We start from the raw sequence: 15878 nt of genomic DNA, 5'->3' as shown, positions 1-15878 counted from the left end.
AAAAGCACGTAATATCAGGTAAATTATTTACATTCATTAATGGTTACATTTATTGTTTATGGATACACTTGAGCGTAGGAAGTGCGTTCTACAAGCATAACCCTTACCCGACTTAAAGAGGAGGAGCACCATTGGAGAAGACGAGTACACCTAGAGTTTGAAGCTTAGAGTGTTTCAAGTGCTTGTTGGAACTTTTACAAAATATACTTAGCCTGTAAAAAAACATTAATGTATGGACAAACTTATCTAACGAGTATTCTTAGACTCATAGTCAATGTATGAAATAATTTTCGTAATGTTTTTTGCTATACTTGTTTAATGATTGTATGAATAGACTTATCCAATGTATATTGTTAAACTTGTTTAATCAGTGTATCTATATTGTTAAACTTTTTTAATTAATGCATCGTCAAACTCATTTAATATTTGTTGTTATATTTTAAACTCATCTAATCATGTATGAATAAACTCGTTTAATGTATATTGTTATATTTATTTAATAATTTTTATTATATTCATTTAGTACAAATTTATATAGGATGTATATTGTTAGACTCATCTAATATTTTTTTACTAATCAATATATGTCTATATGTCTAATATATATTTTTAGATTCAGCTATTGAGAATATAAATCATTTAAAACATTTGGTTTATTAACTTTTACCTTTTGTTTTTGTCATTCCAAAATCTTAAATCTTACATAAGTTGAAAATTATACAAATTAATTCAAAGAATATAAAATAAAATTTGTTATATTGAAGAATGTGATCTTTTATTATAAATATATAAGGTAAATCTTTGGAATAAACTATTAAATACCGCAACTTTAATGTATTAGGTTCCAAATATAATTATTTAAAACATCATATTAATTTTTATACGCATATTAATGTTAGATTTTTATTAAATAATATTAGTTTAAATTTTACATACTAAAAATATAAAAATATGAAACAATTTATATTCCAATTTAATATAGGAAAAGATAAATATAATTTTTTGTTGACAATTTTTCGTAAAATAAAATTGTTATATTAACTTCTTTTTAATTTTATATATGACAGTGTGAATAATTTTTATTATTAATAAAAAGTATACATACAATTAATGAATCATTTCTTTATAAATCATATCATGAGAAATGTCATAAGTTCGAGATTTTTTATAATTATAATTTTAACATTCTCATCACAATATAATAATAATAATAATAACACTAATAATAATAATAATAGTTTTAATAAATAAAATAATGCCGCGTTACGATGTTTTATTAGAGCAGAACCTCATTTTGTCGTCTATTCACTCTTGAAAAAGTAACGACGACCTCCACTGCAGCAGCGATGTCACCGCAACAATAATCCAGAAAGCGATGTCCTCGTTTGAAGAAGCTACGAAGATCCGCTGAGATATTGGATTGAATTCCACGCACTCGAACAATTATAGAATCGGGTTCACTTTCCATCGCAATTTCGGTATCTTTACTTCCTGCAATTCAAACTCCAGTGACAAATTCTGTTGTAACTCTTCGATGTTTGACCTGTAGCTTCAGTTTCCGGTGTATAGAAAATTGAAGGCTTTGAACTGATATTTTGTTCGCTTGACTGGTGCAAAGGCTTGTGCTCTGTATCTTGGTGTTCTGGTTTTGCACTAGTCATTCGAATTGCACAATTTGCTAGAGGGTAATATCGGTTTGTGAGTGGGTTAGGGTTTTCACTAAGGTTTTATGGATTTATAGGGTTTATGTTTAAAAGGTAGCCAGTGACAGTAGCTTTAACTTGCTTTAGTTTGTTTTGAATTTGATCCAGTTGGAATTAGGGTGTTTCTTTGATGACGGTAGATTGAGGATGGTGAGGTTTTTAGGTTTAACTCTTGGTTACACAGAAGAACCCCGAGAAATAGCATCAAGATCGAATCTGACCAGTGAGTCTGGTGAAAATGGGTGGCTCATCAGGTTCTTTGACTCGGCGTTCTTTTGTGAGTGGATTGCTGTTAGCTACTTGTATAAGCATGATCACGCGGGGGTGCGTGATTATCTCTGCAATAGAATGTATACACTTCCGTTGCAAGGTGTTGAGAGTTATTTGTTCCAGATATGTTACATGATGATACACAAGCCTAGTCCATCCTTGGATAAATATGTGATAGATGTGTGCTCGAAGTCGCTTAAAATTGCTTTGAAGGTACATTGGTTCTTGTTGGCAGAGCTTGAGGACTCTGATGATAATGAAGGGATTAGTAGGATTCAGGAGAAGTGTCAGATTGCTGCCACCTTGATGGGTGAGTGGCCACCTCTAATTAGGCCTCAAACTGAACCTCCAAGTCCTGGAGGGAAGAGCCAAGTTTTGAATAGGTTACTGTCATCAAAAAATCGCTTGTTGTCACTAACGTCCTCACCACCTGGTCAGAAATCTTTATCATTTTCACCTTCCTCAGGAAACAGTTTGCAAGAGGATGGGAAACCAGTGTCTCCTGACGAGAACAAGATATTTAAGAAGTTTATGCCAGGCCCTAAGGTTAGAGATGCGTTTCTTTTTAGGAAGTCAGTGGACAAAGAGGATGATGGTTCTGAAAAGGATGGTTTTTTCAAGAGGCTTTTGAGAGATAGCAAAGGTGATGATGAACTGGGCCAAAAAATTCGTGATGCATTTCTGTTTAGGAAGTCATCTGTGAAAGATGATGAAGAGTCTGAAAAAGATAATTTCTTTAAAAGGTTCTTAAGGGACAGTAGAGGTGACGATGAAGACTCAGAAAAGGATGGTTTCTTCCGAAGACTCTTGAGGGACAGTAGAAGTGAAGAAGAAGATGTAGCTTCAAGTTCAGATGGACTATTCAAGAGGTTGTTCCGTGATAGCAAGAATGATTCTGAGGACAGAGCACACACTAAAACAATAGAATATGAAGATAAAGAGGGGTTTTTTCGAAAGTTGTTCCGAGAGAAATCAGAAGATAGGAAGGACGGGAGTGATAGGAATGATAATAGAGAAGCTACTAATGCTGACGAGAAATATGCCAAACTTGCTGAAGAGGATGAAAAAGAAGGGTTTTTCCGGAAATTATTAAAGGATAAATTTGAGGACAAGAAGGATACAAATGATAAGATTGAAGAGGGTACTCCCAGTGTCGAGGAAGAAGAGTCTTCTGATTTTTCCTTGTTCAAAAGATTATTTCGTGTGCACCCAGAAGATGCTAAAAGTAGTATGGCCAATGCTAACATCAATAGTGGTGGTTTAGTTGAAAGTAGTCCAGGTACTGATAATTTTTTTCGTAAGTTGTTCAGAGATCGTGACCGTTCAATTGAAGATTCAGAGCTATTGGGTCCAAAAAGACAGAAAGAGGTCTGTTGAATATTTGTTTATCATTTGATTTAAATTTTTTGAGGAAATTAATATAAAGCAGAAAAGTATGAATGGAAACCGTATATAAAGATTCCTAATTATTTTGTTTTATTAATAAAAGTTGCTTAGGCTCTATGTCATTTGTTGATAGAAAGTCTGTTTTACATTGTTCATTTGGACTCAGACATTACTTAAATTTTGTATTGACATCTTTATTAGCTTCATTACTGCAGTCAACCCCCTTTACTTTGGAAAATTGACAATTTCCTTGTTTCCATATTTGTTTCTGTTGACTCTTTTTATATACAATGTGAGCTCGTATGAAATTACTATAATGTTAAAACCTATTAATTTTTCATATTTTGGCCCTTCAATGTTTAAATCGTATCCCTCTTTGAACTTCCGTATAGTTGCAGAGAGAATTTTGAGACGAAGCTAAAAGAAAATCTATCAAAGTTCTTTATTTTATTGAATCAGCTGCATTGAGTAGCTACAGAAAGGTATTTTATACATGCTAACGGACTAGTGACAATTGTCCTGTAACTAACTCTAACAATGACAGTTGGAACTGTAGCTAACCCTAACTACCAACAGTTGGAACTGCAACTAACTCTGACTAACTACTTACCTTTTTGGAACTGTAATTAACTCTATCTGAATAGTGACAGTTGTCAGTAGACAGTTATATTATAATAAAGAGTAATATATATTCATACACCCCAAGCTCAAGGTGGTTGAGAAGAGGAAAGCCAATAACACCTTGAGTTTGCATTAACAACAAAAGGCGTGACAGAGAAAGGGGCTTGGTGAGAAGATTACCTAGCTGATCTTTATGAAGGATGTGCATGACAGGAAGTTCTTTGGCAGGAACTTATGATAAATGCTTGTATCAAAAGAAAGAATAAGAAAAATTAAAATGTGTAATCGATAGAGGGGAAGTTTGTTAGGAAAATTATATAGTTTTGTGTGGGAGGTTTTAGGCTTCTTGAAATGCTTGAGACTAATTCAGCTGGGAACTGTTTCTGAGTGAGGAGTTCTTTAAGATCAATAGAGGCATTCTTGTTTCTCTGGTTACGGTTTCTAGATCCAAATTTGATCCCAGTTCCATCAATGGGTATTAGAGCTACGATCTAGGAGCTATGTGGATGTTGCACAAGGGTAAAAGAAAGAACATAAAGGGATGAGTTGAAAATTTTGAAAAAATTGTGGAAGAGAACCAACAAACCATATCAGCAAGATTTTAAATGCAAGAATCACGTTTACTGAGGTTTAAATTAATGTTGGAAAAATTGTGGGGGTTGTGGATAAGGCATTCTCAAAATAAGATGAATTAATAGCAGATTCAAGTGGAAGAGATAAATGGCAGAAACTTGATGTTCCAATATTTTTGGAGAAAAAATGGGTTTTGGTGGCTAACAAAGCTTGAATGTTATTTTCGTATGGTTGCACTTGGTAAGAAGATGGAAGCAGTTATGGTGGCATTAGAGGTCGATGTGTTAGGGTGATCTAGGTTGGGAAGAATTCAAGGTGTCATTACTGGAGAGGTTTCTACCTGCATCTAGGAGTAATCCCTTCCAGTCTTCTTAGCATTGAAGCAAGGTAATTTGGGGCAAGAGTATGTTACTAGGTTTGAGAAATATGTTGGTTCTTTTGAAGGTTTCAGAGAACAACATTTTATATGAATTGTTATGAAAGGGCTGAAAGAAGATGTGGGAGTAGAATTGAAGTTGTATGAACCTCATACATTATTGGAAGCTACAAACAAATCAAGGAGAATTGAAGAAATGAATTGGATAGTACATAATAGGAGTCAGGTTCAAGAAGGAAGCAATGGATCTTTTCGAACATACCATGTTCAAGATTTGTAAGAAAGAATGGTTAACTGGTGCACACAAGAATTATGAGGCAAGTACTGTTGCATTGCATCTCAAGCCTCCGTTAATAATAAGATTTTCCTAATATTGTTAAAGGAAGGAATCCATAATGGAGGCTGACTCAAGCAGAAGTGCAAGAAAAAAAAGAGAAATATTTGTGTTGTGATGAAAAATTTGGCCCTAATCATGTGTGCAAGAATAAAAAATTTGATGATGTTAGGAGGGGAGGAGGAGGGAGCAGGGATGTCTGTTGAGGAGATGATAGAAGTAGTTGATGAAGCAACGAAGCTCAGTTAGCATTGCACAACATGGTGGGTTTCACCACCAAGAAGTCTCTTAAGTTGTGGGGCCAGCTGAGGTATTGTAAGGTGATCAACATAAGCTTTAGGAATGCCTCATACTCCATGCTAAATTCAACTAATATATTTTTATGAGATGGTAAGGTTGTTGTTAGATATTTAATAAAGTCATTCACGAGCCTTACCTAACAACATAAGTTTTTTGGAGACTTGGACCTCAACATGATAATAGATCCTCTATGATCGAATAGCTAGAAAGTTCAATCCATGCTGCAGTCGTTCTTCAAATTAAAAACTGATTTTCAGCACATTTATGCTGCAGTTAATTACTTTTGCTTGAGGGGGTGTGATAGAGATGTAGTAAAGCCATTGGTGAGCTTGTTCCAAATAATTTAAGTTTAAGCTTTTATCAGAGTTCATCTTTGAGGGATAAGACAAACTTTTGTTGTAAACTGAATTTAAATAAACAATGGTAGGATTGTATAAACATGATATATTGCATGGCATTAGAAATGGTCCATATTTGTGAATTCTCTAATTATAGTCGTAGGTTCTAGGAGTATTGCTATATTATCAATGCATTATTAAATTTATTTTTATTTTCTCCTTTGTGTTTCATTAGTTTTTAATCTATGAAAAAGGATAATTTCTAATATATCACTTTGTTATGCCTCTTCTGGGGGTTATTCTATTATTTTGGCAGAAGAAACCTGGATCCCCAACGCAGCAAAGTGAAAAATCAAGTGCAAAGCCACCATTACCAATTAGTCCATCTCAGTTTCGGAAAGGGGCATACCATGACTCATTGGAGTTTGTGCAGTCATTATGTGATACGTCGTATGGGTTAGTGGATATATTTCCACTTGAAGATCGCAAAAGTGCTCTTCGTGAGGTTATTTCTATACATTTTTCCTGGATACTTTCTCAGTCTAGTTAACATAGTTAGAGACAGATCACAGAAATATGTTTGTATTCTATTAAAGTTTCCTTTTCTGTCTCATTATTAGTTGTTCTTATATTTTTAGGCACTTGTAGAAATCAATCTACATGTAGCGAAGGTTCAGAACACTGGAGGTACTTCTTCCCCATTATTATATTATTTGAATGATGTTTATTGATGATAATGGATTCATGTATTCTTTTGTATGTTTCAAAGAGTTGGTCTGAATTTTTGTGCTGCATTTTTAATTGCTTATGCTAAGTAAATTTCATTTATCTCCCTGCTTCTGTATGAATCTTGCTTATTTTATGTTTTTAGGTGTTTGTTTTCCATTGGGAAAGGGCATGTATCGTGTGCTTAATATACCTGAAGATGAAGCTGTTCTCTTGAATTCTAGGGAGAAGGCACCTTTCCTGATCTGTGTAGAGGTTTTGAGATGTGAAATGCCAAGGTATTACATGGATAGTACTCCTCAACATTGTGAAGAATAATAGTAAAGTGAAAGCTTACTTATGACGTGTTTCATTCCCTACAATTGTTTGGTATAGTAACTCTAAGGAGGCATCCAGTTCTCAAAAACTTTCTCAAGGGGGAATTCCTTTGGCAAATGGAGATGCGCTCTTGCAAAGACCACCCCCCTGGGCTTATCCATTACGGACAGCACAAGAGGTTTATCGCAATAGCAATGATAGGATGTCCAGTTCAACTGCTCACGCAATTGACCAGGCAATGACTCATGTATCTGAGGCAAAAATCAAATTTGTTAGTGTGAATATTTCCACAGAAACACAGTTAAATGGTCAGCCAGAGAAAATTGAAGTGGTTGATCTACATGGTGGCAATCAGCATTCTGCTTCAGTTCATACAAATGGTGTGTATGACGAGGCTGCAGCAGGACTTGGCAGTAATTTGGAATGGGTACGTGTAGTGTTGACTGCTGATCCTGGGGTTAGATTGGAAGATATTGAGGAGCAAGCACCTCCCCGGAGGAAAGAACATCGCCGTGTTCCAAGTACGGTGGCAATAGAGGAAGTAAAGGTCAGCTAGAGTGCTTTTACGGTGTTATTATTGTTGCTATTGACATTACTTTTGTCTAAACTTCTACTAATCTGGTTGAGTCTTAATTTGTTAGAGAAAGTCAGCCACATCTCCTTAAGAAATTACTTATCATATATCTGGTGATCTGGTTCCTCAACGCACTTCAACCTATGATGAAAGGAATTAATATTGTTTAATTTCTACTTTTCATCAGTGGGTGGGTCAATAAGTGAATCAGGACTGGTTATAAAAGTGGACTGTGTGCTTTGGAGTACCCAAATTCATTTTCTTTTTTTTCCTCCTTTACAGTAGATATCCAGTGATCATTCTTTCTTTACCAATCTTCCTATTTTTTATAGTCTTCTTTTATATTCCCTTGACAACCATGCTGTCATCCTGTGTGTCTTACTCTCTTCATTAAGAAACTGTTATGAATCCTGTCCGACGATGTTTTACTGCTTTCTAAATTATGTACTTCCTTGGAACTCAGATATAAGTAAAAATAACTAATTTTACACTAATTAGGAAAGTCAGTTAAATAATGTAATTTTAATTGTCTTGACTTGATTAAAGAGTCGTTGAAAATACAATCACAATCAAATGCAGGATGTTTTAGGGATGATATCATTAAATATGATGAAATTAATTATTTTTTCTTATATTTAAGTTCATCATATGTGACAATTTTTTAGCTTATATTTTAGTCCAAAATTGTATTGTCTAACAAGTAGCAGTTGAAATTTCCTACTTCTTAGAAAATAGACTTAAGCATTATTTCTGATCACTACTACTCTTCTTTATCGAAACTCTTTTAGCTGGCACTTAAATTTGTAAACTATCAAATTCTAGTTGTGAATATTGTTAAGATTGAAACTGTTTGATATGATTATATTGGTGTCCATATGCAAAATTATTAACTCAGATGTTAAGTTATACATGTGTAGTTTCTATGAACTATGAAGAGTTCTTGTTCTAAAATTGTTGCTCCATCAAGTTGTTGGAGCAGCATAAGGTTATCTGTTTAAATGCATGCGGATTAAGTCTGCTTGTTGGTCTATTAGATGCTCCAAGTATTGTGCATTTGCATGTACTAGTTACTTGGGTGTTTTGTGGATAATTTCTAATGCTATACAAGTAATAGTATAATAGCAATCCAGAATATAATTGCTCTTATGTCTTATTACTGTTAATGAAAGTATTTTTAGAAAAATATTGACTTAAATTCACTTTTGATCCCTGTAGGTTCATGAATGTGTAATTTTGGTCTTTACATAAAATTTTATTTGCAACTTTGGTCTTCTAGTTTTCCAAAACTAAGCAATTTTGGTCATTGTTAATATATCATTCAATTGTTACCGAAAATGTTAATGCATTTCTGAGTATGATATGTATTAAAGTTTGTTGTAAAATCTTAATGTTATGGAAATGAGTAATTGACACTAGTATGATTTACATACATGTTACGTTATGTCAGCAATTAAATAACTTATTAACAGTGGATCAAAATTGTTTTTATTTTGGAAATCTGGATGACCAAATTTGCAATTCAATTTTTAAAGGGACAAGTATTGCATATTCACAAAACCATAGGGATTAAAAGTGGATTTAAACAGAAGATATTCTGTAATGTATGGCGTAAATAAGATATAGCATAATCAAGAACTTACAATATTAAATTATAGAATATGCAGGACATAGGGTGGTAACATAAACTAGTGATGCGTGTTATTAAAACAATCAATTTTACTGAATGATTTTGCCTTTAAAACCCTGGCATGTACTATAAACAAATGTTGGTTGGGTTTGTGGATTGTACGTTACCAGTTCTTTCTTTTTTATCTCTGTTAATTAATTTGTTTGACGTTCACCGCTCTGTTACAAATATTTTCAAGCATTGTGATTACAATGAGGAAACAAATAACCATTTCGGAAAATGGACTTATAACTATTACATTTCATCTTTCCCTTGTTGTAATTATGCATCAAGAGTTCTTTAATTGCAAGACTTTTGTTTTTACTGTCAACGTTTGAACCTTTGGTAGGCTGCGGCAGCAAAAGGGGAAGCACCTCTTGGACTTCCTTTGAAAGGTGCTGGTCAAGATTCATCTGATGCACAACCAAGGGTGAGCCATAATTATTGAATTTTACTTAACCTCATGAATGTGTAGTTGTCATATATAACATGATTCCTCCAACAGGCTAATGGAATTACTCCCAAAGCCAGCGATGCCTTGTCTGGTGAACTTTGGGAGGCAAAGAAGGATAGGATATGCAAGGCTTCCATATATGCGAAGTTACCTGGTTGGGACTTGCGATCTGTAAGTGCCAAGTTTCAAACAAATTAATTTGCTTTATAATTTTGGAAACTCATGAAGATATGTACTGGATATTATGCTTAACAGGAAAAAGGAACCAACTGAAGGATCTTTTGAACAATTTATTTTACTATAATAGGAAGTCACACCATTTGTTAAATTGTGTTAATTTCCTTAATAAAATTTATGGTTGAAATATTGATTTGTAATCAACATCATGTTCATAAATGTGCTCGGTTATGAATGTTGAGTTGTTATAGGTCATACTTTTTCTTAGTTTAGATTCAGTCCTTTGGCTCATAGACATAAAATATATTGTAGTCAAATTATTTACAATTTTTTTACAATCACACTTGATAATTTGTGCTTTCAAAAAGCGCTTGAAATATCCATGAAGCAACAATCTGAAATTTTCCACTTGCCTGGTGGAAAATGTCACAGATTTTAGGATTGAAGGCTTAAGACTGCTAAGAAAAAGGGTGGGCTCTGAATATTTTCTGCATACTGCTAGTAATAAATTTTTCCTTGATTTGTTGTCTTTTATTTCTAGTATTTATAAGCATGGCTGGCTTTTCATCCGTATTAATTATTTATTTTTTCTGTTTCAGAATTTGTGCTTTACTTTATATTACAAATTTTTTGAGCACGATGGCACAATTTTCCTTTTTTTCACATAGGTTATTGTTAAGAGTGGTGATGATTGCAGGCAGGAGCATCTGGCTGTTCAACTTATTTCTCACTTCTATGGTAGGTGCTCTTTCGGAACCTTTTTTTTCCACGCTTATGTACATAATTTAATCGTTCTTTTCCTGCTGATGTTCATTATGTTGCAAAAATGTTTTTCAGTTGTTTTATCTTTTCTTGTTTCCCCCAATGATGAGTATAAATGAGATTATCACTAAAGGATTAAAATGTATGTCTAAATGGAACAATTAAGGTAAAAAAGAAAATAAGGCTGACTTTCCTTTTTTAGTAGAACATTGGTTTATACTTTGCCTGTGCCTGCTTTGAAATTAGATTAAGTAGGATCTGAATGACACGAAAGAGTTATTTTGTGAGAACCAGAAAGTTTACAATTGTTTTACATCTATTAGATACGCACCTTTACCAAGGCTGGTAAAAAACATGAATGAACTGAACTAAACCTAGCCTTAAATATAGTTTTTTTTAAAAGACTGGTTCTTTTTTAATACATTTCTTTTAACTCAAAATAAATACGGCTATTGTTTTATACATGATTTGGTGAACTTAAACAAAAATTCCCGTTCAAGTTATTGTATTTTCTTTTTTTTGCCTGCTTCCCTGAATTTAAATGAAGCCTTTAATCTTATCAGAACATGTTCTAGTAACTATTCCTTAGAAATTTCATTCTCATTCATTTTCTAAGTCATGTAAGGTTCTCTTATAATAATGATGTTATTCATAATCTCAGTATAAATTCTGCCTTGGAAGCGTGATTCTAGAATTGATAAATCTACTTGTTTGCAGTTTCTTATGCAGTAGCTGTTAGTGGAAGTCTGTACTATAGCATGATCTAAACAGCTAGTTGGATTACATGCATCTAACAGCTGTTGATGATACATATTGGATCATATTTTCATTATGTTCTGAATTGTTATGTGAGTTTAAACCATTATGTGAACTGTTAACTGTGTCTTACATGTTGCTTAAAATCATTGCGTTTTGATGCCAGATATTTTCCAAGAAGCTGGTCTACCCCTCTGGCTGCGACCATATGAAGTTCTGTGTACTTCTTCTTACACAGCTATTATTGAAACAATTCCAGATACGGTAATTCTCTGCTCACACAATTTAAATGTATTGAAATATCCAAATTTTCTCCCTTTTTATTAAAAAATATTTCTGCTTTCTAGGCTTCTCTACACTCTATCAAAAGTAGATATCCCAACATCTCAAGCTTACGTGAATTCTTCAGTGCTAAGTATCAAGAAAATTCTCCCAGTTTTAAACTTGCCCAGGTAATTTAGAGACGCAGATGCACTGAGTCATTGTAGACTGAACTTGTTGATCTTATTGTAGACTAAGGTTGTGGCTTCTTTTTCCACTAGTACATATTGTTTTACTTTCTTTGTCCTCACCCTTGATCATTTGTTAATACTCTAATTTCACATTTTGTTATATAAATATCAACTATGTTAGCACTATTTTTGGTTTAACTTTCATGTGATGAAAAGATATGAACGGAAATTATTCTGTTGGGAGAAGTGCTGGCAACACAGTCTCTATCTAACAGATTTTCTCCTCTTAGGAGTTTCATGTGAATGTGACTAATCTAGGAATGGAAACCACCAAACTGGTGTGGGATCCACATGAATTTCACCACCCAATAAAAAATTGTCAGAAAGAGTGTTAAAAAATGTATTGCCAGCATTTGTCGGTTGCTTGTTTGTTACTTTTTCTCAGGTGGATTTATTGGCATACTTTATGTGTTACATTTCTTTCTTTGCAACAAATCTTTATTTAAACAAAATAAAGAGAGTTCTGACACTGTGTAAATAAAAATGCTTTGTCGAAAAATTTATTTAAGTTCCTTTACGTTCAAGATGTCCTGGACATCTGTTAACACTGAAGGAAAGAAAAAGTATTACGGACAGTCTACAGGTTTTTAGCTATAGGGAACATTAGTTAAGCAACGGGTTTCTTTTAGGTTTAACAACCATGGACCTTTTTCTGAGATGTACTAGAGCTTATTTTACTTTCCCTCTGTATTTGTTCTTTAATCTGGCATAACTGTTTACAGCCATTTGTTTTAATGTTTAAATTTTTAGGGATTATTATTTTTTAAAGTTGTTTGTTTAATAAATTTGCTAATGTTAACGTGCATGATGAAGAATACCTTGTTTTTATGTTTAAAATGGAGATGATTTCATTTCTGTTATTCTGTTTTATTCTGATAATTTTGCTTTCTTTCAGAGAAACTTTGTTGAAAGTATGGCAGGATATTCCCTGGTGTGCTACTTTCTGCAGGTTTGAAAGTTCTTAGTAACTGATGCTGAGTGACAATTTGAATGATAACACTATACTGTTGATTGTTATTGGATTTTTTTCTTCTTATTTCTCTTTTTTATTTCTTGTCATCCAGGTGAAGGATAGACATAATGGGAACCTCCTATTGGATGAAGAAGGTCATATCATACATATTGATTTTGGCTTCATGCTCTCCAATTCACCTGGTGGTGTTAACTTTGAAAGTGCACCTTTCAAACTAACTCGGGAACTTCTTGAGGTAAAACTGAGTTTGTTTACTTTCTATTATACTCCCCGTATTCAAATGTCCATTTGATTATATATTATATTTCTCTCTACAATGATCACAAGTTCACAACAATTGATTGTGCTAGGTTATGGATTCTGATGCTGAGGGTGTTCCAAGTGAATTCTTTGATTACTTTAAGGTGCTGACGAAAACTCCTTCTGATTTTTATTTGAGAGATTGTAGATGACATGCTATTGTTAGCTCTAATTTTTTATATGTTGCTTTGTCCTTTACATTTTAGGTTTTATGCATTCAAGGCTTCCTTACTTGCCGCAAGCATGCGGAGCGCATCATTCTTCTTGTTGAGATGTTGCAGGTAACATGAATGTTAGCTCCTCCTGTGGTTCAATGGTCATATAATTTATAGTCTGCCTGTTCTGTTTGGTTGTGATTGTACTTCCAGCTTCCCCGAACAAGACAATAGGTTACTTAGATAATGCTTTCTCAAACAACCGCACAACTGTGCTGACTGAAAATATCTCACTATATGATGGCAACCTGTGGTCTTGTTAGAAAGAATAAGGGTTCTCCCTCAAATACCGTGTCTAATTTGCAGAACTTCAACAGTCTGAGCTCTAATGCCCAAAGGCTCCAATTCTCTCCCAGATGAGAAGATACTCCTCTCTTTCCACCTCTGTTATTTATAGGCAATCGATCTTCATTATTTTTATCTCAGCCTATCAAACAAATAGGTACCACCAATTAACTAACAAGCTAACTCTCTAATCGCTGACAGATGACCTTTTAAATACTGCAGTCCTTCTTGTTGTGTAGGCTTGTAGCTTATGGTGTTTTTGGACAAGTTAATACTCACATCCTATGCAAAAGAGCAATTGGCTAACATGATTTCTGCTATGAATTTTGTTAATTACAGTTAAGTTAGGTAAAACCTGGAGTATAGTGAGAGACCACTGGGACAATGAAATGCTCAAGGATCTCTTCATACTCACTGGACGACTTTAATATGCAAAATTGAAACAATGAATAAAATTCATTTCTGTGGGAATAAGAAGAGTCAAAAGAAATATTCATTTCTGCCACATTTTGTTGTCATTTGGTATGGAGTTGGTGGATGACCGGTATCTACCATACTGTTGGGCTACTGAAATACAGTAGTTGTTATAGGCAATGGGCAGGGGATGGAAAATGAGAAAGACTGTTCTTGAACATGGCTTTGGAATTAAGGTTGTATGTCTTGATAATGCTGTTCCAAATTGAACTAAGGCAGGAACAAACCTCCTTTCTTGCTATACTTTACATAAAAGAGTGGTTACATTTTTTTCTTTCTCAATGATGTTTGATCGTAAACTTTTAGACTGGTTCATCTAGGAAGATGACCTCATGATTCTCTTATATCAAGTGATAAGATTTGTCTTTGTTCTCAACTAGACATGTAGTACTAAGTGCCTCTTACCTCACTTTTTTCTGTTTTTGCCTCTGTGGATCAAGAAATACTCTCCTGACTTCTATTCGTGTTGGATTTCCTCTGAATCTCTCTTATTTTTGTTAATGTTGGAATCAGGATTCTGGTTTCCCATGTTTTAAAGGTGGTGCCCGGACAATACAGAACCTACGAAAGCGATTCCATCTCGGTTTAACTGAAGAGGTTTCAATATTAGTAATGATACCTACTCAAATGTAAAATGTTTTTGGGTGTGATTATTAAGAGGGTTATTATCTTTTTGGCAGCAATGTGTCTCCTTGGTGCTGTCACTCATCAGCAGCAGCCTGGATGCTTGGAGGACCCGGCAGTATGATTATTATCAGAGGGTTTTGAATGGAATATTATGAGATACTTTGTGATGGTGATCACTTACTTTCCTCTTACGCCAACCCTTGTAATTAATTAGCTAAAGAGGAAGGTTGGTTCACTGTAAAATGGCTTTAAAGTTTTCAACAGAGGGAAGAATTAATAGCTGGGAACCCGAAGCCTCTTTTCCCCCACGAAGATCCTAACTCGTCAAAAACATAGTGTACCAGGCTATATTTACTGGAGCTGGGTCTTTTTTATTTCATTTCCTTCGTATCATATGAAGCTCTGCTGCTTGGAGAAGTTGCATTAGCCTCCTAAATGCAGAGGGACAGTGCAGAGTGTACAGTGATTTGAGCGGTACAGACCACATTTAAAATGAGTGTTGAAATGGTTGTTGGGTAAACTGAAAGTGTGTTAAAAGTGTTAAACGGATACTGACCTAATATAATTTGAATGACCTTGTGGAGGAAATGATGGACAGGCCTCAGTGTATGTGTATGCGATCTGCGCTGTAATTTTTCCTGATCTCCTTCTCAGATGTTCAATGGAGTCTGTCTTCTCAGAGTTGATTCTCACGTGACCATTAAAAATTGTGATCCAGATTCTTTAAAGATGATTGATTGTATTATGTCCTTTGGTGAAATTTGTCTCACCTTCATATCAATCCTATAAAAGTTTGGTGGCATTGTATCTAGATCTGTACAGGTACGCACCCAAAACAAGGGGACTTTTGAATATCTTATTACAAATTTAATTTCAGCAAGTGGTCTTAATTGGAAAATAATTATTATCAGAATTATTCTGCTTATCAACATATCATGTGATACAGGCTTAAATCTTGTTTGTCAAGCTTCTATTAATAAGAATTCTACTTAATTAGGTTCTCATCGTTAAATAAAATTGATTCTTATACGAGGAAAAGAATCTCAAATTTACATCCCTTAAAAATTGCTTTTAAGAGACTAGTGCAATGAAAATAGGTACTTAGATAAAGAAGATGTTAAATAAATTTTTTAGTATTAAAATGCTAACCATCGCTGT

General features: G+C 34.0%; 1 protein-coding gene across 1 annotated transcript; it reads left to right on the top strand.

Moving 5' to 3' along the window:
- The first annotated feature begins 1295 nt into the window (after positions 1 to 1295).
- On the top strand, positions 1296 to 15596 carry LOC124836877 (phosphatidylinositol 4-kinase beta 1-like). Its single transcript, XM_047312117.2, has 16 exons — positions 1296 to 3341; positions 6218 to 6406; positions 6540 to 6588; positions 6773 to 6905; positions 7003 to 7492; positions 9535 to 9615; positions 9691 to 9810; positions 10485 to 10554; positions 11501 to 11598; positions 11682 to 11786; positions 12742 to 12795; positions 12911 to 13054; positions 13170 to 13223; positions 13326 to 13400; positions 14607 to 14690; positions 14774 to 15596. Exons 1-16 carry the CDS (start codon positions 1851 to 1853, stop codon positions 14873 to 14875), a joined length of 3339 nt encoding a protein of 1112 aa, XP_047168073.1. The 5' UTR covers positions 1296 to 1850; the 3' UTR covers positions 14876 to 15596.
- The last annotated feature ends 282 nt before the right edge of the window (positions 15597 to 15878 follow it).

Source organism: Vigna umbellata, chromosome 1 (genome assembly GCF_029865625.1).
Source record: "Vigna umbellata cultivar VRB3 chromosome 1, Vumbellata_1.0, whole genome shotgun sequence".
In the NCBI taxonomy this organism is placed as follows: domain Eukaryota; kingdom Viridiplantae; phylum Streptophyta; class Magnoliopsida; order Fabales; family Fabaceae; genus Vigna; species Vigna umbellata.
This window is presented reverse-complemented; position numbering and strand designations above follow the sequence as displayed.

Excerpts from the sequence above, each read along its gene's own strand:
- LOC124836877 (XM_047312117.2), top strand. The coding sequence starts at position 1,851 with ATGGTGAGGTTTTTAGGTTTAACTCTTGGTTACACAGAAGAACCCCGA. Across the intron at positions 6,407-6,539 it reads GCAAAAGTGCTCTTCGTGAG|GCACTTGTAGAAATCAATCT; the intron begins GTTATTTCTATA and ends TTATATTTTTAG. Across the intron at positions 6,906-7,002 it reads TTGAGATGTGAAATGCCAAG|TAACTCTAAGGAGGCATCCA; the intron begins GTATTACATGGA and ends TGTTTGGTATAG.